General features: G+C 51.7%; 8 protein-coding genes across 8 annotated transcripts; 4 read left to right on the forward strand and 4 right to left on the reverse strand.

Annotated features, from left to right (window-relative positions):
- Positions 1 to 407: 407 nt before the first annotated feature.
- Positions 408 to 4679, forward strand: ATNIH1004_004606 (putative xanthine dehydrogenase HxA; the record flags this gene model as incomplete). The annotated part of the gene is made up of 4 exons (XM_033569276.1): positions 408 to 641; positions 709 to 912; positions 980 to 2940; positions 2996 to 4679. The coding sequence occupies 4 exons, from the start codon at positions 408 to 410 to the stop codon at positions 4677 to 4679; spliced, it is 4083 nt and encodes a 1360-aa protein (XP_033428082.1).
- A 360-nt stretch (positions 4680 to 5039) lies between these two features.
- Positions 5040 to 7252, reverse strand: prm1 (pheromone-regulated protein PRM1; the record flags this gene model as incomplete). Its single annotated transcript, XM_033569277.1, has 2 exons — positions 5040 to 5544; positions 5607 to 7252. 2 exons carry the CDS (start codon positions 7250 to 7252, stop codon positions 5040 to 5042), a joined length of 2151 nt encoding a protein of 716 aa, XP_033428083.1.
- Positions 7253 to 8169: 917 nt separating this feature from the next.
- ATNIH1004_004608 (putative erythromycin esterase) lies at positions 8170 to 9510 on the reverse strand (the record flags this gene model as incomplete). Its single annotated transcript, XM_033569278.1, has 1 exon — positions 8170 to 9510. The coding sequence occupies one exon, from the start codon at positions 9508 to 9510 to the stop codon at positions 8170 to 8172; it is 1341 nt and encodes a 446-aa protein (XP_033428084.1).
- A 946-nt stretch (positions 9511 to 10456) lies between these two features.
- Positions 10457 to 13008, forward strand: ATNIH1004_004609 (uncharacterized protein; the record flags this gene model as incomplete). The annotated part of the gene is made up of 3 exons (XM_033569279.1): positions 10457 to 10766; positions 10836 to 12470; positions 12536 to 13008. The coding sequence occupies 3 exons, from the start codon at positions 10457 to 10459 to the stop codon at positions 13006 to 13008; spliced, it is 2418 nt and encodes an 805-aa protein (XP_033428085.1).
- Positions 13009 to 13518: 510 nt separating this feature from the next.
- On the reverse strand, positions 13519 to 15275 carry ATNIH1004_004610 (kynurenine--oxoglutarate transaminase; the record flags this gene model as incomplete). The annotated part of the gene is made up of 10 exons (XM_033569280.1): positions 13519 to 13673; positions 13795 to 13810; positions 13878 to 14301; positions 14359 to 14372; positions 14428 to 14581; positions 14633 to 14705; positions 14755 to 14860; positions 14922 to 15006; positions 15074 to 15142; positions 15202 to 15275. The coding sequence occupies 10 exons, from the start codon at positions 15273 to 15275 to the stop codon at positions 13519 to 13521; spliced, it is 1170 nt and encodes a 389-aa protein (XP_033428086.1).
- Positions 15276 to 15726: 451 nt separating this feature from the next.
- Positions 15727 to 17322, forward strand: ATNIH1004_004611 (ssDNA-dependent ATPase MGS1; the record flags this gene model as incomplete). Its single annotated transcript, XM_033569281.1, has 1 exon — positions 15727 to 17322. The coding sequence occupies one exon, from the start codon at positions 15727 to 15729 to the stop codon at positions 17320 to 17322; it is 1596 nt and encodes a 531-aa protein (XP_033428087.1).
- A 747-nt stretch (positions 17323 to 18069) lies between these two features.
- cdc31 (putative cell division control protein Cdc31) lies at positions 18070 to 18996 on the forward strand (the record flags this gene model as incomplete). The annotated part of the gene is made up of 2 exons (XM_033569282.1): positions 18070 to 18411; positions 18511 to 18996. The coding sequence occupies 2 exons, from the start codon at positions 18070 to 18072 to the stop codon at positions 18994 to 18996; spliced, it is 828 nt and encodes a 275-aa protein (XP_033428088.1).
- An 847-nt stretch (positions 18997 to 19843) lies between these two features.
- admB (ADAM family of metalloprotease ADM-B) lies at positions 19844 to 22326 on the reverse strand (the record flags this gene model as incomplete). The annotated part of the gene is made up of 2 exons (XM_033569283.1): positions 19844 to 22191; positions 22257 to 22326. The coding sequence occupies 2 exons, from the start codon at positions 22324 to 22326 to the stop codon at positions 19844 to 19846; spliced, it is 2418 nt and encodes an 805-aa protein (XP_033428089.1).
- Positions 22327 to 23005: the final 679 nt, after the last annotated feature.

Below are 23005 nucleotides of genomic sequence, written 5' to 3' on the forward strand. Positions count from 1 at the left end.
ATTTTATTTTTATTTTTTTGGATATTCACACATGCCCAACTCTTTCTGACCAATCAGAACCTGCTGATGACGGATTAGTGCCGCTGCTTTCCGCCATCGGGGTGTGGCGATCCCCGCATGACGATAGCGATAAGCCTTTCCCTTTATGATGGAGATGCTTCCTCTCGTCCGTCTGCTTATCTTCCTCCATGCTCCATATCCTCTATTCTGTCCGCTCTTTCGTCTGCGGCACATTCTTATGTCTTCCTTCCTTATAATACTAATTGACACGACCCCATAATTACCAATACAGCTCCCCTCCTACCCCAGATTCTTGTGTCTATCCACCCCCCGCTATCGCCACTTTCTTCTTTGCCAGGGATTGTGAAACTACCGTCCCTTACCTAAGGGCGGAGATCAACGCACAAATGGCACCAGGCATCTTAGAGCCCTCGGCCTCTGCGGTCGCCGCCAATAAGTCCGGCGCGCTGGCCCAGTTAACGGAAGACTGGGACGATACCATTCGTTTCTACCTCAATGGCACCAAGGTCATCCTAGACTCGGTCGATCCTGAAATCACTCTCTTAGAATATCTTCGAGGGATAGGGTTGACGGGGACCAAGCTCGGATGCGCAGAGGGAGGTTGCGGGGCTTGTACCGTGGTATGTTTCAGCTCTTCTTCCATCTAGAGGGCAACGGCACAGGACTGACGTGGACGGGCGGCGACAGGTGATCTCGCACATGAACCCGACGACTAAGAAGCTCTACCATGCCTCAGTCAACGCCTGTATTGCGCCTCTGATTAGCGTGGATGGCAAGCATGTCATCACGGTTGAAGGAATTGGGAATGTGAAGAACCCTCATGCGGTCCAGCAACGGATTGCAGTGGGCAACGGAAGCCAGTGTGGCTTCTGTACCCCGGGAATTGTGATGGTGTGTTTCTCCCTTACCCGCTCCCTTGTCTTCTGTCGACCTCAGTAGAGTCTGACCCACGTTCTAGAGCCTCTATGCACTCCTCCGGAACACCCCCGAACCCACTGCCCACGCGGTAGAAGAAGCATTCGATGGGAATCTCTGCCGTTGCACTGGATACAGGCCTATCTTGGATGCTGCGCAGAGTTTCACCCCCAAGACCAACGGATGTCCGAAAGCCACGACCAACGGAGGCGGTGGTTGCTGTATGGACAAGCAGAACGGCTCGAAAGGATGCTGCAAGGAGTTCTTGGACGACACGTCCACCCCTAACGGTGCTCCTAAGTTCACGCCCCCCGAATTCATCAAGTATAATCCCGACACCGAATTAATTTTCCCGCCTCTACTCCGGAAGCATGAATTCCGACCGTTGGCACTGGGCAATAAGAGAAAGAAATGGTACCGACCGGTCACTTTGCAGCAGCTCCTGGAGATCAAGCATGTTCACCCAGAGGCGAAGATCATCGGTGGAAGCACCGAGACGCAGATTGAAATCAAGTTCAAGGCCCTCCAGTACCGGAACTCCGTTTACGTAGGCGACGTCCCCGAACTGCATCAATACTCCTGGCACGATGATCTCCTGGAACTTGGGGCCAATGTCTCTCTCACCGACCTGGAGGCGATCTGTGATGAAGCCCTGCAGCGATTCGGACCGGTGCGTGGCCAGAATTTCACAGCGATCAAGAAGCAGCTTCGGTACTTTGCTGGGCGACAGATCAGAAATGTGGCATCCCCAGCTGGAAACTTGGCCACGGCATCCCCGATCTCCGATCTAAATCCTGTCTTCGTGGCTACCAACACCGTCCTTGTCGCCAAAACACTGGATGAGGAAATCGAGATTCCCATGGGCCAGTTCTTCAAAGGCTATCGAAGCACGGCATTACCCCCCAACGCCGTGATCGTAAGCTTGCGGATTCCAGCCACGTCGGAGAAGGGTGAATACATGCGAGCCTACAAGCAGTCGAAACGAAAGGACGATGATATTGCGATCGTGAATGCTGCTCTGCGCGTGTCCCTCTCACCCTCGCACGAGGTGACGAGCGTGAACCTCGTTTTTGGCGGGCTTGCACCGATGACGGTGTCTGCGCGGAACGCGGAGGCGTTCTTGGTCGGCAAGCCACTACCACATCCAGCCACCCTGGAGGGCACGATGAGTGCGTTGGAGAAAGATTTCGACCTGAAATTCGGGGTTCCCGGTGGCATGGCGACGTACCGCAAGTCGCTTGCCCTAGGGTTCTTCTACCGATTCTATCACGACGTTTTGTCGAGCCTGGAAGTCAAAGAGACGGATGTCGACGGGGATGTTATCGCGGAGATCGAACGGGCGATCTCGTCGGGCGAGAAGGACCATGAGGCTTCAGCCGCGTACCAGCAGCGGGTCCTGGGAAAGGCTGGTCCTCATGTGTCGGCACTGAAACAGGCCACTGGAGAGGCTCAATATACCGATGATATACCGGTGCTGCAGAATGAGAAATTCGGCTGTATGGTCCTCTCGACCAAGGCGCACGCCAAAATTCTCAGCGTCGACCCCACGCTGGCGCTGGAGATCCCCGGCGTCTATGACTATGTGGATCATACAGACCTCCCCAACCCGCAAGCCAACTGGTGGGGAGCTCCCAAATGCGACGAGCTGTTCTTTGCAGTCGACAAGGTTACCACGGCTGGCCAGCCCATTGGTATGATCCTTGCGAACTCGGCCAAAATCGCCGAAGAGGCCGCGAGGGCTGTCAAGATTGAATATGAGGAATTGCCAGCCATCCTTACCATTGAGGAGGCCATTGAGGCGCAATCGTTCTTTGACCATTTCCGCTTCATCAAGAGAGGTGACACGGAGAGCGCCTTTGAGCGAGCGGATCATGTTTTCACCGGCGTGTCTCGAATGGGTGGTCAGGAGCACTTCTACCTGGAAACCCAGGCATGCGTTGCCATTCCCAAGCCGGAGGATGGCGAGATGGAGATCTGGAGTGGCACGCAGAACCCTACCGAAACGTGAGTCTTTATTTGTATTTCCTCTGTTCCGAATTTAACGCTGATTTCGCTGTAGACAGACGTATGTAGCTCAGGTCACGGGTGTGGCAGCTAACAAGATCGTGTCTCGAGTTAAGCGTCTTGGTGGAGGGTTTGGTGGCAAAGAGAGCCGATCGGTTCAGCTGGCCGGTATCTGTGCCACGGCCGCAGCAAAAGTGAGGTATCCAGTCCGGTGTATGCTCAACCGGGACGAAGACATTGCAACCTCGGGCCAGCGACATCCATTCCTGTGCCACTGGAAAGTTGCGGTGACCAAGGAAGGAAAAATCCTGGCCTTGGATGCTGATGTCTATTCCAATGGTGGTCACACGCAAGACCTCTCGGCAGCCGTGGTGGAAAGAAGTTTATCCCACATCGATGGGGTGTATAATATTCCCAATGTTCATGTCCGTGGCCGGATCTGCAGGACCAATACCGTCTCCAACACCGCATTCCGCGGGTTTGGAGGTCCTCAGGGGTTGTTCTTTGCTGAGTGCTACGTCTCCGAGATTGCGGACCATCTGAACATCCCCGTCGAAAAAGTCCGCATGGACAACATGTATCAACCGGGAGACACCACTCATTTCAACCAGGAGCTAAAGGACTGGCATGTCCCGTTAATGTACCAGCAAGTCTTGGAGGAAAGTTCGTACGAGCAACGGCGGAAAGCCGTGGAGGAATACAACCAACAGCACAAATGGACCAAGCGTGGAATGGCAATTATCCCTACCAAATTTGGAATTTCCTTCACAGCCCTGTTCCTCAACCAGGCGGGCGCATTGGTCCATATCTACCACGACGGAAGTGTTCTTGTCGCCCATGGCGGAGTCGAAATGGGCCAAGGGTTGCACACGAAAATAACGATGATCGCGGCCGAGGCTCTGGGGGTTCCTCAGTCCGAAGTGTTTATTTCGGAGACGGCCACGAACACGGTGGCCAACACGTCTGCGACCGCGGCCTCAGCTAGCTCTGACCTCAATGGCTATGCCGTTTTCAATGCATGTGAGCAGCTCAACGAGCGGCTGAAACCGTACCGGGAGAAGATGCCCGGTGCTCCTCTGAAGGACATCGCCCATGCGGCCTACTTCAACCGCGTCAACCTCTCAGCCCAGGGTTACTACCGCACCCCGGATATTGGCTACGTCTGGGGCGAGAATTCGGGCCAGATGTTCTTCTACTTCACGCAGGGCGTCACCGCCGCTGAGGTTGAAATCGACACCCTCACCGGCGACTGGACGCCTCTGCGGGCAGACATCAAGATGGATATCGGGCGTACGATCAACCCGTCCATCGACTATGGACAGATCGAGGGAGCCTACGTTCAAGGACAGGGACTTTTCACCACAGAGGAAAGTCTCTGGCATCGAGCCTCGGGGCAGATCTTCACCAAGGGGCCAGGAAATTACAAGATCCCCGGGTTCCGCGACATCCCTCAGGTTTTCAACGTCAGTATCCTAAAGGACGTGGAATGGGAGAACCTTCGCACGATCCAACGCTCCCGTGGTGTTGGGGAGCCTCCACTGTTCATGGGCAGCGCTGTCTTCTTTGCCATCCGTGATGCGCTAAAAGCAGCGCGGAAGCAATGGAACGTTCACGAAGTGCTCAGCTTGCAGAGTCCCGCGACTCCCGAGCGCATCCGGGTCAGCTGTGCTGATCCTATTATTGAACGGGTGCGAGTGCAACCTCAGGCAGGAGAGAAGAGTTTTTTCGTGGAGATATAAGTCTTTCTTATTGTTTTGGTTCATGTCTTGCCAGATATAGTTCTGCTAGCGCTGTCATGAGTTACGATCTGCTGCTTAAATGCTGCGAACGCCTGTTGAACCGGGACTGCATGTATTTATTGGTACACTTTCTGATTCTTGTATTTCAAGCATTCTATATTTTCCATAGCCTAGCCTACATCTAAGCCTATAACCCATTTGATTAGAACTTATCGTCCGAGTCCAGCAAAGAAATATCGCTCTAGTTCTGGCTAAATAAACGTTTGAATAGACGAACTAATAGAACAAGCACTTAGAAATAGTATACAAGAACGCGCGAAAGAAAATACGATATGCCACAACCCCAGTAGCCACGTCGAGCTACCGTTTTTCCATGCCATATTCCACATAACTGCTCCCACGCAGATCTGACGTCCCATTGACCTTGAGTGCAGAGCCATAATTCCGCTGTCCCGCAAAGCCTAATTTCTCGTCCTCGTATTCAAGCTCACTCCTACTACAACCAGCACCTCCAACGACCGCAGGAGAGGCCTCATATCGCGGAGCTGGCTGAGACCGAGGCGCGTCGGATTTCGGTATTGCGGTCAACGGGACATCAATGAACCCATTAGCATCGGGATTGGAAGCCATCGAGGATATGGGAGGAGCTCCTCCTCCGCCATTGCCGCGGGTTCGGTCTCGATTCCAGAACAGAGTCAAAGCGCGGATCAGACCGAATAGGGCATTGAGGACCCAGACGAGGAGAATACAGGAGGCGATGATGGTTTCGGTGCGGATGCCGTCTTCAACTTTTTGCACGACGCGGATGACAACCTCGGTGACTTTGTTCGAGGTCGAGTCGCCGGGGTCGGCGAGGAAGTGCTCGCTGGGCTGTTGTTGTTGTTGTCGGCGTCGTTGGAAATGCTGTCTTGGGCACCGCGCGAGAACGTATCGTTCGGGAGGTTGGGGAAGTTGATGTGAGCGTGATCGTGCACCCAGGTGAGGCCCTTCTGTACAGATTCGACCTTCAGTCCGATGAGACAGCGGAAGACTTCCTGGAGAGGGTCGAGGAGGACCGTGCCGCCGAAGGTGTCGTTGAGGACGCCGGTGGTTTTCTCGATGAACGCGTCGAGCGTTTCATTTAAGGCGGTCGTGCTGGTATTCACCCATCCCAGGATGTTGTCGTTGAGGTCGTGGTTCATGTGGCTGATGACGCCGTTGGCGTCTCGGGCCCATTCCGCTGAGGTGTTTTCAAGTTTGCCGACCACTTTGTCTGCGAACTGGCCAACTTCGGTAGTTAGCTCGGGGACTGTTTTCTGGACGGTGCGCAGAAGCAAGAACTGGCAGAGACAGGAGAAGAGACCGGCGAGTGCGAGACTCAGAACAAAGAGAGCCGGAGTTGACGTGGCGTATGCGACCACCCACCGCACCAGGGTTTGCCGACGACTGTTGCTGAATCGACTGGCCGCTTTGATTCCGGCGGCGGAGCTGTAGGGCCGAGACACAATGTGGACGACGTCCATGGGATCGTGAGCGTCCTTTCGGACCAGCTGTGAGCGCTCCTTCATGGACCGCCAGCGACGAATTTCGTTCCAAGCGGCAGGGACGCAGGCGAGAGTGGCCACAAGGACCAGCACGGCGATAAAAATCTTGCGGGCCGTATCTACGAGATCCGCCACGTGGTCGAAGAAGGAGTTAATGCCATTGTTGTCGTTGCAGAAGGTCATCTGTTCTTTCGCTGGGACGGGTAACGTGGAGCGGTCGAAGGTGTAGTTGCTCAGCGACCTGTTGACCAGATGCTTGACTTCCTCGAACGGAGCACGGAGGACGTTCACGACGAACTTGTCCACCTCATCAAACGTGGGGATGGAGCTGTTGAGCTTGTCGATCGTGGAGTTGATATTGCCGGGCAAGCGAAGATTGGTGAGTTCGTCGAGAGAGCTGCTGATGTCCAGCTTGGGCACGTCTCCGTTACCACCAAAGATGCTGGTCACTCCGTTGATGCCATCGATGAACTTGTCCAGACCGCTCTCGAACGTGTCGACGGTCTTGTGGATGTCCTCTCCGATGGTTTTGATTGTCGAGTTCAAGAAATCGGTGGCGTCTTGTAGCACGCCGAGAGCAATATGAGCACTACCACGGACGACCAGGGTAAACAGACACAGGTACGTCTGATACATGACTTTGATGAAGAAAATGACGAGCTCCTCGACCCCTGTCAGGGTGAGCATCAGCATCACTTTGAGTCCATGGACGGCCGCCTCGACGGAGGAGGCTGTGAGCTCGTTAACCCCTCGGGATAGGTAATGGGGCATGGAAGCCATGGAGCTGCCCATCGACTCGACCGCCGTACAGGCCGATAGAGCTTCTCGCTGGGCATCGTCCATATCGGAGTGCAAGCTGACGACGGCCAGAAGGACCCTTGCCAATACGAGTAGCGATAGGATGGTCCATCGATTCAGCCAGACTTGAGACAGACGAGCTCTCAGGCCCAGATATGGAGTCATCCCGTCAGGATGCACGACAACCCGCTGGGCATTGGGATCCTGGGCATACGGTGGGAGCAGGGGGAAGATCGACTTTGAAAATATCATGCTGATAGATTAGAGAGGATAGGATATGATCAGAGAAAGAGGGAGATTCTATAAAGCTCAAAGACCAAAAACGAAAGATCGCTATATCAGAGCTGACCAGCAGCAATTGTTTCGTAGAATTAGATTAAAGAGCTCATGTTCGATCTATTTGGTAGACAGGGAATAGACAGGGGAAGAGAGCGTCTACAATAAAAGAGAAGGACAATGTCAATAAACCGTCAACAATAGAGACAGCAGCCCACCTTTATGACGTTCCCCAGCCAAACAATGCCCAAAAGTGAATCTAAATAAAGCAGGCGAGGTTACAGCCATTGAGGGGATGGTGTAAAATCCCCCACATTGTTGAGCAGTAACAAGTGCTCTATGGCAAATGACTGGACAGGCGGACAATCGTCTGGTTTCATTTGGCGCGATGCCTTTGTCATGGCGTCTTTGGTGGTTTCTTTAAATATAGGCTCTTGTCGGCGCGTAGCCCAGAGGGTTGTATGGCCTAATTCCATCATCTATAGTCATCCATTCATCCATTCATCTATTTTCCATGCTTTGTTTCAACCATTTCTAAATAAAGGACCCACTCGATGAAACAGAGCCAAGGGACAGACAGTAGGGAGCAGACAGTGAATGGTCGTTGTTGGAACTTCTGCTGCGATTCTTGCTCCATTTAGCGCTAAGGTGCCAGAGAGTGGACGGTGGACAAACCTTTGATTGGATGAGAGCACCAGGGGCATCTGCTTGAACATTCAGGATGAATTAAAAAGAGAAGAGATGGAAAAAAAGGAGATGGATATCTTGGATGGAAACAAGACGGATGCACCTGACCAGCACGTGGTCTGCGTACAGAGCATCACTATAATTATTATCGACTATAGGCATTATAGACATAGGATAGTACGGCTAAGATTCATTACATATGATATTCATTCTCCAAATGGATACGTTTCCTCCAATCCCCTCGGCGTCCTGGGTTGAATCTTCTGCAGCGAATGCACTGCCTCCGTCTGATCAAACCATATGTACGCATCGAATTGATCCTGGAGATTTGCCTGTGAATAGTGCGACCGTTTCTCCGTTTGGGGCCGATAGATGACCCCGATGAACCGCTGCAGTCGCTGTGGTGCCTGGTCGGCCATTGCCGCCGCCAGCTTCGCGTCCAGCTGGCCCGGCCGCAGGTCCAGCAGGAAGCTGGGCAGACCCGTATCGTGCGCCAGACGCTCCCAGCTGTCGGCGCGCGAGGGTTGCACTGACATCACCTTCATGTCGCTGTCCCAGTTGTGCGCCGCCGCCACGGTCCCTGTGTGTGTACCGCAGCCGACCAGCGCGACGTTATCGCGGCCGAACTGTTCGCGACACAGCTGCCCGAGGTTGGCTTCCTGGCGATGACGGCCCATGCTGGTAAAGCGCGCGTCGCCACAGTGCGAGTTATGCGCCCAGACGACCGCCTTGGTGCTGGAAGGCTTGGAGCGCAGCAGCCGACGCAGCGTATCAACCATGTGGGAGTCGCGCAGCGTCCATGAGATCGCAGACCCGTAGTACATGACCTTGTAGTAGAGCTCAGCGTCGCGCACCAGGTGGGCGTTCTGCTCAGTACTGTGATACTCCTCGCCGTCGTGGACATCTTGCGCAATGTATTGTAGACGGTGGCTCAGGAGGTCGCGCAGCATCGCAACGACGCCCGCCTCGCAGTCGCGCATGCCGTGCAGGGTTGCCAGCCCGTAGGCCGTCGGATCGTCCACCCAGGGGCTCAGACAGCTGTACCGTTGGCGTGCATCCTGGGCGGCCTGCGGGTCGACGCGGTCCAGGTATCGGATCACCGCGTGCATCGAAGCGCCCATACTATACATATCCAGTCCGTAGAACCCGACCTTCTTCTCGTCCGGGACGCGTGCGTTGTGATCTCGCATCCAGTCGACGAGCTCCTGCATCTCGCGATTGCGCCACATCCACGTTGGGAACCGACTGAAAGGCTCGAATGTCTGTCCGCCCATCGCATTGGGTCCTGGTCGTCGTCGTACGTAGCGATCGATAGCTTCTGCATCGGGCCAGTCGGCCTCGATGGCGACGACGGTGACACCGTGGCACTCGATCAGGCGTTTGGTGATCTCTGCGCGGGCGGTATAGAACTCGGAGGTGCCGTGGGTGCCATCGCCGAGGAGAACGATCGGATAGTCGCCAAAGCGGTCGAAATGCGTGGCGAATTTGGGGTCGTCGATGGGAGGGAGTGGATGTGCGGCGGCAGTAAAGAGATCCTGTAAAATCATCTTGTCATCTTGTTGATCTGTCTTTAATTTATGATCTATGAGTTCTGTTCATATAGATGGATGGATGAAGTCAGCGTTCATTCATGATGACTTCACTCACAGAAAGAAACCAATGAACTTTTCGGAGGCCAAAAGCTATAAAAAAGATATGCTAAAATAAAAGAATTTTTTCTAGATGGTAAACATAATTCTATCAGGAGCGGAATTAACAGAAAGAATGCCTCATAAACAGTGCGAAGGAATGGGATAGGTATTCCAGTCTATAAAGCCTGAACAGCAGAACTCTCTGGGTCCTAGAATATAGTTTTAGATCCTGTAGACATAGAATTTTGGCACTCCAAAGAATCAGAAGCCACTGTCCCCAGGCACAAATGTAGCACTCCCTGTTTTCTATATCTACTTAGCGTATACAAGAAAGCATATATCACAGTTTCATACTAGAGTGTGCTGTAAAAGATGAGTTGTACATAGTATAGATATATGTTAGGCACTATTAAAGCAGTTAGTTTGCTATCTTTTATACAAATTCTTAGGCCCAGGTACAAAGACTACATACACCACTCTTTAACAGGCAGCATACCTAAAGGTAGCGTTTGTCTTTAAGAACCGCACGCAACGTTGCGTTGGAAAACTCTTACAGTGGCTCCAGATATAACCACCATCGCCATGGCGATAACCCACGTTGCGTCAAGCTCAAGATATTGTTCTTATAAACTGAATCCTTGTCTTTCTTCTTCTTCTTCCTGCACAGATTATCCTGGAACAAACAGGGAGGAAACTGTCAACACCAAATTCTGATATCGCTGTCCCAAGCCACATATCAATAAAGCATACTGTATGTATCTATTTTATATCAGCAAGAAGAACCTGACTTGCTAATATCTTATGTTCTCTAGGAAAGAACCTTTGGAGCTGTCCCAAAGCTGAGCTGGTTCCTGGCAGTATGATGTCCAAGGAATCTCGCGACCTCTCTGCTTCTGCAGAAAGGTCCGTCAAGAAAGATAATGTTCCTCAGAATGTCTCTCTGTCCAGAGACATGTGCCCTCTTGAAGCAGCCAGATTTCTGGCAGATCTGTCGGAGTGTCTGAATGGAATCCGGTTGCATCCAGTGAATTTCAACGACAGACTGCTAGCCCTTCAGCCACCCAACCAGTCCACTTCCTTCACTTCACCCTCCACAGACAAAGAACAGACTGCAAGTGCCAATTGGAACATAGTAGAAATGGGTGCAAATGCAAATTCACCAGATCATAAAGGTTTTGCTGCCTGAGTGGATCGGGCTTGATCCTTGCCGAAAAGTGCTAATTCTGTTGCTTAAGAAATAGATCATCACAAGTCCGCTCCTGAGGAGTGCAAGGCTCGCTCAGATGCCGTCACCTTGCTACGCTCCAGGACTCTCACCCGTTTGTCTCCCACTGAATCTTCTTGTCCTGTAAACTCTTCCACCCAGCCTCAATCACAGGACCCTAAGCTCGATGATCAACAGTCCGCCACGTTCATCAACAGCCCAGTGGTCATGATGGAGCCTGTGCTGGCCTCCAAGAAAGGTAAGAAAAAGAAAAAGAGCAAGAAGTTCAGAAAGCTTGATCTCACCCAAATTGAACACGAATTGAGCCCTGAAGACGACACCAAGCCGTCTCCGGAGGCTATCACCCCTCCAGGCGAGCAAATCCCAACAAACCACCCCCAGAATAAGAGAGATGGCTTCTGTGGTACCTCGCCATTTTTGGCAAAATATCAAAGCACTTTGGGGCTTGTACCATCTTCGAAGTTGGAAGACACAAAGACTAAAGATTGTTCTTCTGCAAATGGAGCTGGGCCTCAGAGCAATGACCCCAATGTTGCTGATCAGGGAATAAATAAGAAAACTCACGAGGAACCAGCAAACGAGCTCTCTCTTGCTGCTTCACACAAACAAGGGAAACGACGCGTTGCAAGGGTCGACCCTGTCACAGGTGACGAGATCTCAGAGGCCATACAGCATCCACACCCTTGTTTGCCCACTAATGAAGAAAAGTCTTTGCCTTCTTCACATCCCGTTTTAGACCAAAGAGGAGTAGAGGGGATCTCCCCGGGATCAGGCAAAACCGAGATATGTTCTGACACTGAGCCAGCCATGACTTCGCCTTCTACCCAGCCTTCCCGTACAGGACAGTCCACACGCCGAAGCACTATTCCCATGAGAGAAAAGCTGTCCCCCATACAGGAGACATCTGATGCTAAAGCTGAGGGAGGCATTTCGGCTGCTGAAGCACAGAGAGTTCTCGCGACAACTCCAAAGACTGAGAAATCTGACGCTGACTCTAATGATACCAAACATCGACACAGAAAAAATTCCAACAAGTCCCCTGCTGCCACAGCATCCCAAGGTAAAGTGAACCACACGCACCCTGCATCACCTTCAGGAAGTGAGCAGTCAACCTTAGCGGCTCCAAGTTCCCGGGGCAGCGTATCCACCCAAAAGCCAGAGGGATTCTTTTGGCAACTTGATAGTCACGGGCTCCCGTGTGCAAAATCAGGCTGTGAAAAAAGGTGTAACTTCTGGGACGGCGAGACTGTGATCTGTCCTCGCTGCGGACCGTACTCGGAAACCCGCTACTGTTGCAAAGAGCATTTATTCGAGGATATTAAGTGGCACTGGTTGTACTGTGGACAGGTGACATTCGAACACCCTTGCCGGGAGTCTTCAATCCCTCGAACTGTAAGAAGCGGACCCCCCCTGGTGCCATGCCTGCACCCCTACGACACACCGGAACGTCACCGCCAGGCAGTCCATTTCAGCGCAAACGCTCGTAGAGGAGACTATTTCATATTTTCGGACTGGGCAGACTTTGTCGAAGCAGGGTTCCCAGAGAATAACGCTAGTGTGCGCTGCTCTCATAAGATTGTGTACGTCGTTAGATTTGATGATCCCGATGAGAAGGATCGTTTCCGTCGCGTGCTGGCGGCGTGTCTTTTTAGTAGGCTATAGCGTTCCTCCGCCTTTACCTCTCCGATGATGGACTAACCTCATGTTTTTGCGCAGTGACGATTGATGTGCATGAACTGGTGGATTATCTGTTTCGACTGATCCGGGACAAGCTGCGGTCCCAGGCAGCCCCTGCCGACATGGAGACTGCACTCAAGCACCAATTCCAAGCCGAATATTGTGTGACTATACAGCCCGCAATCACCGGGGAAAGACATGCTTGCGACACGGACTGGAATGGGAAGAACCGCCGCAACTGTCCAGATGCTGCGTGTAGGGCGGAATACCGCCGTTTGCTCGGGTCCCCTGGTGGCAGAGGCCATGGCCATTTGGTTGACCATTTGGAAGGAACCTACTGGACATTGCGGGCTGCACGTACCACTCATCCCAGCATCACCAGTGTGACTGCACGGATGCAAGGAGAGGGTTTCGACCAGGTCGCAGACGAGGATCAACGTGTGTTCCGTCGTGGGGAGGGATGGGATGGTGCAGGCACCGGGGATATGGAAATCGAGGGGATCAACGCTTAGTTTGGTCCTGGATAGAGGCTGGAGCCATGATCGGTCTTACTCTTCTGCCACGGAAGAGTCTTTGTTATCTGACCGCGGCCTTCGACCTGTGCTATCTGCTCATCTATCTTTTCTCTCCTGTGAGCTCGTCCTTCCCTCCGGTTTTTTTGATGGACTTGACAGCCGTTTTGTGAGGTCACCTGCGCGCCAATGCCCCTTGTGGAGGATCTCTGAGAGATTCTTATACACCCATCCATAGTCTGTGGCGGTAAATATGGGCAACGCGAAGGGTGAGGGCACTATGATGGTCTAAAACAGAGCTGTGAAGTGTGAGATGTGGGGTATCATGGTAATACAGCAGAAATGAACGAAATATTGAACAAAACTGTCTATTTAGTTGCCTTTGCATTACTCTTTTGTAGATTGCCTGACGTGTTCTATATTCACAACCGTGAGCCTTGCTGCCCATTGACGGGCTTTCGCGGATAATGCAGGTATGAATCTAAGAAAATGACCCAAGTGAAACTAGATTTACTGCACAATATACTTCTTCAGGCCACGCAGTCTCTCTTTTGCAGTTTCCAACACGTCGTCATTTTTGCATACTGCGAAGCGAAGGTAATCCTCCGCGATATGAGCATTTGCATCAGTATAAAATTCGGTCGGAGGAATTGCTGCCACGCCGACTTCATGGATTAAAAAACCAGCAGAGCTTGAAATCACGAGGTCGGTTGGCAACGTGGGGAGGGAAAGGATAATCGTCAGGTAGCTTAACAGACGACATATTTGCAAGAACGAAGTACCCACCCTCTGGATCAGAGTACTGGAGGAAAAATTAGGACGAACCAAAAAAAAAAGCGGGAAAAGAAGAGTGGTGATGCAAAACCTACAGGAATATTCAATTCGTCAAACACCTTGCAGAAACGTTCCATCTTCGCCTTCATTTCGGTCCGGCTCTCATCCCAAAAGCCAACCTTGTCCGCCTGCTCGAAGGCAACAGCAGCAGCTTCCTGAAGGGGGGACACACTGCTGTAACAGATCCGAGTATGTGCGCCAGCCACATACTTAATCAAATGCTCGGGTCCAATCAGGTACCCAACACGCCATCCCGTAGCATAGAAGGCCTTTCCAGCAGAGGCTACAGTGAGGGTACGCTCATAGAGCTCCGGAGACAAAGTTGCAATCCTGGTAAATGGAACATAGAAAAGGCGGTCATAAACCTCGTCAGAGAGGATGATCAGGTTGTGTTTGATGCAGAGGTCGCCGATCCGCTCAAGCTCAGCACGAGAGAAGACCTTTCCTACAGGGTTATGGCTACCATGGTTGTCAGTCTTAAAACGTCGCGCGCCTGTTGGTGGGAGTATCGCTTACGGTGAGTTCAACACCTAATAAGTCAGTCAGGACGTGATATAACATGGGAATATAGCAGGGAACCCTTACTATCATCTTAGTTTTGGGGTTGATGGTCTTCTCCAGCTCCTCGTAATCGATAGTCCATTCAGAGGCCGGAGATGTCCTGGTGGCCCCATCCTTGGGAGGGTGCAGCGGCACATATCGAATTGTGCCGCCTGGCATTTCAATATTGCTGATGTATCTTTCCCAGTCTGTCAATTTATCACCCGTTGATAGTATTGTGTAGACTTACTGGTCGAAGAAGGGCTCGAAGATAATAACCTCATCACCCGGCTCAATGAAGCCCATGAAGGCACTTAGCATCCCTTTCCCTCAGTCAGCGACATACGTATAACGAAGCATCGTCAGTTGTACCTTCATTTGCTCCCGTAGTGATCGACACTTCGGTATCAGGGTTCAGGGTTCGGCCAAAGAAAGGCGAGTACGCATCAGCAATCGCCTTCTTTAGGCGTGGACGTCCCTGTTTTCTACCATGAGCTTCCTAAAGCTTTACTGTAACAAAATGGAGGTTGAGCTATTACCTTTGTCGGGGAATATTGGTTGCATTCCACTCGGTCCAGGGCATCCTTTGCGGCATCGATGGCAAATTTAGGAGGGTTATACCCACTGTTTCCATAAGACCATTTATCAGTGCTCCGCGGTACGTATCAACCAGTGAATATCCCTCACGCACAAGAAACCTTGACCCATGTTAACGATGGGCTGGACCGGAGACGCTGCTGCAGCTTCATTGACGATAGACCTACGGACTGGTTAGGAAGTCATCTACAACCAGTGCTCTATTTGGAAGAGATCTCGTACCAGACATCCTGTCGTTGGCCAGCAACTCTCCTTGCTGGTCGAAAAGGGTCGGCACGAGCCGCAGTCGCGGACATGGCTCTTGCGTGGGGAGAGGGAGAGTGGAGATTAGATCTAAATGTGGAGGTGAAGAAGGGAGTCAATGGGGACTTGAATCTGGCAGATGCTGCAGATGAGACCAAAGCACGATAGCCAGGCAACATAGGGAGAGATCCGGGAGAGAAAGGGGAGACAAAAAGGGCCGGTGGTCGGAGGGGGACGAGATGATTACTCCCACCATTGCTGGATGATGCAGATGGGGATTATGTAATTGACGCATGTAGATTGCGTGCTCTGCCAAATCTGGACTAGCGGAAACCACTGTTTCTAATGACTCAGTGCTGACACAGCACCGCGAAACTCCACCCAAAGCGGAATAATGATGCGTCGCGGCCTGATTCTCTACGCGCGTTCACGCGTCATGGGGTGTTGCTATCCTCGTCTCAGTGCTTCTGCGGTCCAGCCATCTCGATGCTGTAGCCACTCACGATGGTTTCGTGTCCTATCTGCGGGAACTCTGTCCCCTCCGTGAAAATCAACGACCACATTGATTCCGATTGTACCAGTTTCATCGAGGAGCCGACTTCCAGCACGGGGGATTTGCCTTCTCAAAAGGCTCAGGTTCCAAGCATTTTCCAGCCGGTTTCTACTCGGAAAGCTCCATCTCAGCCCACTCCGCAGAAAGACGCGCATTCAGACTCGTCGCCTTTACAAAATGTGACCCGCAAGAGAGCAATGCCACCAACAGGGGGCCGTCTTCCCGAGGCCAATAATGCGACGAACACTGATCTGTGTCAAACGGAGCCACATGCGAAGAAGTCGAAGATGAGTGCATTTCAAAAAGCGGCGCCCTTGGCAGAACGGATGCGCCCCCGTACTCTAGATGAGGTGTGCGGCCAGGACCTCGTCGGCCGACATGGCGTGCTTCGCGGATTGATCGAACAGGACCGGGTTCCCAGCATGGTCTTATGGGGCGGTCCCGGGACTGGTAAAACAACAATTGCAAGGGTTATTGCTTCGATGGTGGGAAGCCGGTTTGTAGAAATCAACAGCACCAGTTCGGGGGTTGCGGAATGCAAGAAGATATTCTCCGAGGCCAGAAGTGAACTTGGCCTTACTGGAAGGAAGACCATCATCTTCTGCGATGAGATCCACCGTTTTTCGAAGTCGCAGCAGGATGTCTTCCTGGGACCTGTAGAGAGTGGGCATGTCACCCTTATCGGCGCCACGACGGAAAATCCGTCCTTTAAGGTCCAGAACGCATTACTCTCTCGGTGTAGGACGTTTACGTTGTCCAAGCTGACCGATGAGGACATCGCATCGATTCTCTACCGCGCCTTGAAAGTGGAAGGTCCGAATTACTCCCCCTCGACTCTTGTGGATGATGATTTAATCCAATATTTGGCTAAATTTTCCGACGGTGACGCCCGTACTTCCCTGAACCTCCTAGAGCTGGCCATGGACTTATCCAAGAGGCCGGGGATAACCCAAGAGGAGCTGAAACGGTCTTTAACGAAAACCCTTGTGTATGATCGTGCGGGTGATCAGCACTACGATACTATATCTGCTTTCCACAAGTCGATCCGGGGCAGCGATGCCGACGCGGCCCTGTACTACCTCGCACGCATGATTCAATCCGGGGAAGATCCATTATACATTGCTCGGCGTCTCATCGTGGTAGCATCGGAGGATATTGGCTTGGCGGATAATAGTATGTTGACTCTGGCCATCTCCACGCACTCGGCCGTTGAGAAGATTGGGCTTCCCGAAGCACGGATCAACCTTGCACACGCCACGGTGGCTATGGCACTGTCCAATAAAAGCACGCGATCGTACAGAGGGCTTAACAACGCCTTCGCTGCGCTTGCAGAGCCGGGGGTTGCCGGATTGCCAATCCCGATCCATCTACGGAATGCCCCTACTCGACTAATGAAAGAGCTTGGGTATGGTGAGGAGTACAAGTACAATCCGAACTATCGAAATGGCCAGGTGGCTCAAGAGTATCTTCCAGAGGAATTGCGAGACCAAAAATTCTTGGAGGATCTAGATCTAGGCTGTCAGATTGACCCCGATCTCCAGACCTGAGGAGTGAATGGAAAGCATGCGGTCTGCTTGACACCCGTGAAATTGGGGACATTTCTATTCTACCGAGTTGCCTCCCTCTGTCCAAGCAAGGGAGTAAAAGGCGTCGCATTAAGTGTGGAATTCTCGTTACAATATTGTTGGGTCTGAGCAACGAAACACTGCTTGATGGTTCCCCAAGAGATCCCACTGCACATGGACGCAACACTAAAACGCGGAACGTAACTTCTGTGAAGTGCATTAGTCCAGCATTCGTAAACCGCTGCTGGTTAGCTTCTGACGAGGATCTTTGGATGGATTTGCTCACAACAACGGCGACACACATTGCCCTCTCGTTAGATCGACTTTCAGCGCACCCCCCTCTGACCTGGCAGCAGTCTAGAGGTAATTAATGGGCTGGATGGAGACTGTTGTGAATGTAAATAGCAGAGATTATACCACTAGGTACCATTCCATCTATATGTTGTCTAGATACTTCAAACACAGCTATTTCTGGGTGACCCAGTAAGTACCGGTACCAACCTGATACCCTAGCATAGCCAATCAACGCGGGGTTTACCCACCGCCTCGCGTCTGCCGAATTCGCGTCGGCGCAACCACGCAAGACGACGACAGCGACTGCCACCTCTCTCTGACTCTGCCTGGAGAACGGCCTGTTGCCCTTCCGATCACCCTTCTGCGCTATTAATCCTTCCTCGTGGTGTCTGGATTGGGTTTCTTCCCATCAGCAAACATACCCCGCGGACTGTCATGGCGTCCGGGCAACCACCATTCGGGACGCGCTCCTACAATGCAGGCCGATTGCCTGATCGATCAGTCAATGCTAGTGCCATCCCCCTCAGTGCCTCCTCGTTCTCCCGGCAAAGGTTGGGTGCCCCGGGTCCTAGTGATTTTGGAGCGGAAGCTGCAAAGTCCTCGCAGCAAGCACCGGTTCCCCCGGTGCATTCGCAGACTCATGGTCCATCGCAGGACTCGAATCCGCTGAGTCGGTTGACTGAAGAGCAGCGGGAAGAGATCAATGAAGCTGTAAGCTCCCCGGATTTGCGTCATCCTGTTATGTCGGAATTTTCTCAGTGCATTTTCACGGATACTGTGAGACACTGTAGCTCGATATGGACACATACGTCCGTTTGAGGATAGCGGCGATAAAAAAGAAGAAAAAAAACTGACACCTTGATGAATTGAATCTAGTTCACCCTATTCGACCTTGATCGCGACCAGCATCTGGACTATCACGAACTCCGCGTGGCATTCCGTGCCTTGGGTTTCACTCTACCAAAACAAGAACTCATCTCTCTTCTGACCACGTACGGCGTTCCTCGACCCCAAGTACAACAGTCAACCCAACAATCGCAACACCAGCAACAGTCACGATCTGCACCGGCCACGAACCCCCAGCACCCGTCTAACCTGCTCATGCCACTCTCTGCCTTCCAAGCCGTGACGGCCTTAAAGATCTTGGAACGAGATCCGCGCGACGAGATTATTCGGGCATTTGAGCTCTTTGACGAAGGTGGGAAGGGCTACATTGACCTGGAAGATTTGAGACGGGTGGCGCGAGAATTGGGCGAAACGGGTCTCGAAGAGGAGGAATTACGCGCAATGATTGAGGAATTCGATCTGGAGGGTGTCGGTGGCGTGACAAGGGAGGCATTCGTGAGTATCTGCTGGCAGTAATGCGTGTTGCTCCCTCTGTATATTTGATTGGGTCTTTTTGTTGTTTCTTCTTGATTTCCCCCGTTATGCTCCAGGCAGGGCATATTCCCTCTAAACTGGTCAGGGCCAAATGTCCTGTGATCTCTATGTGTGGACTGATACATTGATGCAGACCATGATTTCCTCTCTCTGTGTTGTCTCTGTCCTCTGATTTTGGCTTTTGCATTGTCGCTATCCTTTCTCTGATATTTTAAGTCTGATTCCTGTTGGCTGCTGCTGCTTTGATTGGGGCATTGGGTGGGCGCCTGGTAGTTGATATCGCGGACTGTACTGTTTTTAAAAAATTACGTTTTGGGTTTTTTCTTGTCTTCTCACTCTGGCTTTTCTTCCCGGGTTGATCTGTCTCCACTGACAGTATGGTATGGATGCGCGAGAGAACAAGATCAAGACCGGCCTAGGATAATGGCGTCTCAGGTTTTCAGTTTTACATACCAACACCCATGGATAGTACTCGATCTGGATGGCAATACAAGAAAAATCCGGCGAATGATCATCACTTCATGCATTCAAGGACTGGCTCCCGCTACATGACTACAGACACCAATGGGAGCGGTCACCCAAGGATTATACATCAAAGATCGTTCTATCAACCCAACTCAACTATAAACCGGATCGAGTCCAAGTGGTACAAAATGACACGGAAATATAAAGACGAGGAGCCGCATAAATAAAATTAGCGCAGTGAATATGTTTCCAGAATACCTATCAAGAATGAAAGCAAGAAGTAAACAATTCTATAATTGCGCCAGTTCCCAGAATAAGGATCGCTAGAATGCAAAAAATGTCACCGGATCTGTCAGGGAAATTATCATGCATATCGCACCGGGGAAGGCATATATCCTCCTGGCCCCGGAGGGTTATTGCTGTATGCAGGCGCATAGGGTGGTGGCGGTAGCGGCGGCGTGCCCGCGGCGAGTCCTTGATAGCCTTGTGCCGGGGCAGTGCCCCATTGTCCCATAGAAGGCCTTGAAGCCGGTGGCATAGGACCCGTCCACCCTCCATACCGAGCAGGCGGCGGAATGTGTTTAGGTCGGGACCGACGACATCGGTTGATCAGGCACCCGAGGATGGCAAGGACGATCAGCCCTCCCACTCCGCAGGCAACGCCAATGACTATATTCTTGTGTTTATCGATCCAGTTCTTAATGCTGGACCCCTCGCACTTTCCATTACTACAGTGACCGCCGCTGCCACACGGAGTGCCGTCCAAGAAGTTCTGGTTGACACTCATGCACTGGCTGCCAAACTCCTTGGCATACTCCTTGGAAAAACAGATCAACTCGCACTGGTCATTGAACTGACTGCAGGCATAGGTGCTATTGTCGTGGAGCAGGCTGCCCATGACCGTCCGGCACTGATAATCTCGGCTAGTGCACTGGCCACTGGCACAGGTCAGGCCGGCTGTCGAGTTGCCGCATTTCGAACCGTCATCTTTGTAGGAGTCAGATGGGCAGGTGCTCGAATTGCCAGTGCACTTCTCTTCCAGATCGCATTCACCACGACTAGGCCGACAGACGGTGTCGGCGCTGGCGAATTTGCAACTCGAGCAGCAACTGTCGTTGGCATCGTCACAGACAGCCCCATTTTTGAACTTGCATGTTTTGGCATCACAGCAGCTGTTGTTACCACAAGATTCTTCCCCGCCGCAGTCGCAGTCTTCGCCGGACTCCACGATCCCATTCCCGCATTGGCCACCAGTGTATGTAGTTACTCCGCGGTTATCAGAAAGGCAATGAGATTTGACACTGTTGCGACCCAAAGCAGAGCAGATGTTACCAATCGTGCATCGAGAGAACTTGGTAATATCTTGGCCCGTACTCGGATTCATGATGAACTGTGACTTCGCATCACACTGATCAGTAGAAAACGGGCAGCATTGAGACGAGGCTTCAAGATTTTGAGCGCACGTCTGGTCGGTGCAATCATGAACCGCACCAAAAGTGTGGCCGGATTCATGAGCAAAGATCTGCCATCCACCACCGGGGGACCGAACCACGACATTGGTTCCGCTGACATGATCACCAGAGACTTCCGTGTTGCACAGCTGTCCTAACCATGCTAATCCAACTTCCGGTCCTGTGGGGCAATTGCTCATCAGGGTCCAGTAGGCATTACTGTCCTTTTGTTGTCCCCGCCAGTTGGAAAAAAGGTCCAGGCGCGACGTAATATTCCCCTTCGAGCACGGCATATTCCACTCACTCGAGGCTGGTGGATTATCCGGACATTTCTTGTCGGTCAGAGTGAGGTTCCGCAGACCGATAGAGATGTTGAACGACTTCTCATAGACGCTGGATGCACTGTTGACGGTATTGATGACCCACTGTTTGGCGGCATCCTCATCTTTGAATGACCCCGTGAATTCACAATCGGTGGCGACCCCGATGAGGGCGACCTGCTTGGTTTTAGGGCAACCGGAGGTGACGCCGATGGTGGACCTCAAATTCACACCACCAGCATTCCCCGAGGAACCACCAATGTCGGACTGCCGCTTGTTCAGTCCAAAGAGCGAGTTTAAGGACATAGCTCCCCAGTTCGGCATGTAGTCCTCGTCCTCGTCGGGTAGGAAAATCGGGTGGTTGGGGTTGGCATTGAAACTCAGCTTGTCAGCTTCACACGACGAGGACAATGACACTGAGCGTTTCAGTTCCGTGTGGGCGCTTCGGATCATATCTGAATCACGGTAAAAAACCATATAATCCCCCTTCCGATCAGGGATGTCCACATCTTGGGGGCGCTTCTTTTCCAAATAGGTCGATTTTAACTCCACGTGGTGACTGTCGCCGTGGACACTGAAGACACCTTCAAACAACGGCTGTGGTCCGTCGCTTTTGATATAGATCCTCGCTGAGCCAACGGGATCCCACATGCCTTTCCCCCGACCCTTTAGCGTCCTTCCTTTGTAGACCTTATGTTCATGGCGTGGAATGGCTTCCTCCCGATGGACATTCCCCTCGGCGTCTAGGTACTGTACAAAGGCATCTTCGGCGAGAATGTCATGGTTCGGTTCTAGTTCTAGCTTTATTCGCTGGTTCTTATCACGAAGACTGAATGTGACATCGAAGTGAGAGAGGTGGTCTATATGATGGGAGGGAGTGTTGATTGTTGTGTGGTCGAGGCTCGAAACACGCTGAATGGCGTTAGGTTCTTGCGACCGGGCTGCACGCACATAAATCAGAAAGCCGTCCAAATATCGAGCCATGTCCGACCGTCAGAATACTCACCGTTAGTGCCCACTGAAAGAAGCGATATTGCAGTTGCCACAAGTTGTAGCGAATGTTTGAAGGCCCTCATGGCCGCCCCAGATTGGACAAACGGCCGGAAAACGACACGACGATTTTTTTTTCTTTTTTAAATAAGAAATAAAAATAAAAATAATAAATTAAAAAAAGATGAAGGCGGGGAAAGATATGATATAAAGAACTACTCCGACAACGGCTAGATTTAGTGCAAAGAGTCGATAATATCAGGCAACAGCCAAACGAATGTTCGGTGGTTCCCTTGAAAAGCGACAAACAACTCGAGATCTGTGGAATGTTGTTGAAGATCCAAACACAACGTTGTTTCCGAAGATCCGGATTATTGACATACGTTATGCAGGCAATCAATGAAATGGCACGAAGAAATAATTTAGACTGATGGAGATTCGTCAAGCGAAGCCACTACAGCACACTGGGACATGCTTCGATGAGGCGCAGCAGGCTCGGGGTGGCGAGGCGACGCGGCAGCAATATCTTGGTGATAGGTGAAAGAGCGTATTCAGACGTACAAGAGGGAGCCAATGTAGATTGAATAGAACAAACGAAAAAAAGAATTTAATACTATCAACAATAATTTTTTTAAAAAATGAAAATAAACTAAATGAGACGAAGAGAAAGACAGAAGACTAAGGAGGAAACGGATACTGATGGGGAGCAGGAGCATAAGCCGTCTCAAGTTCAATGCACTACGGAGTTAACAAGCATACTTCCTC

Source organism: Aspergillus tanneri, assembly GCF_003426965.1.
Source record: "Aspergillus tanneri strain NIH1004 chromosome Unknown AapTan_3_pilon_pilon_pilon, whole genome shotgun sequence".
Lineage (NCBI taxonomy): Eukaryota > Fungi > Ascomycota > Eurotiomycetes > Eurotiales > Aspergillaceae > Aspergillus > Aspergillus tanneri.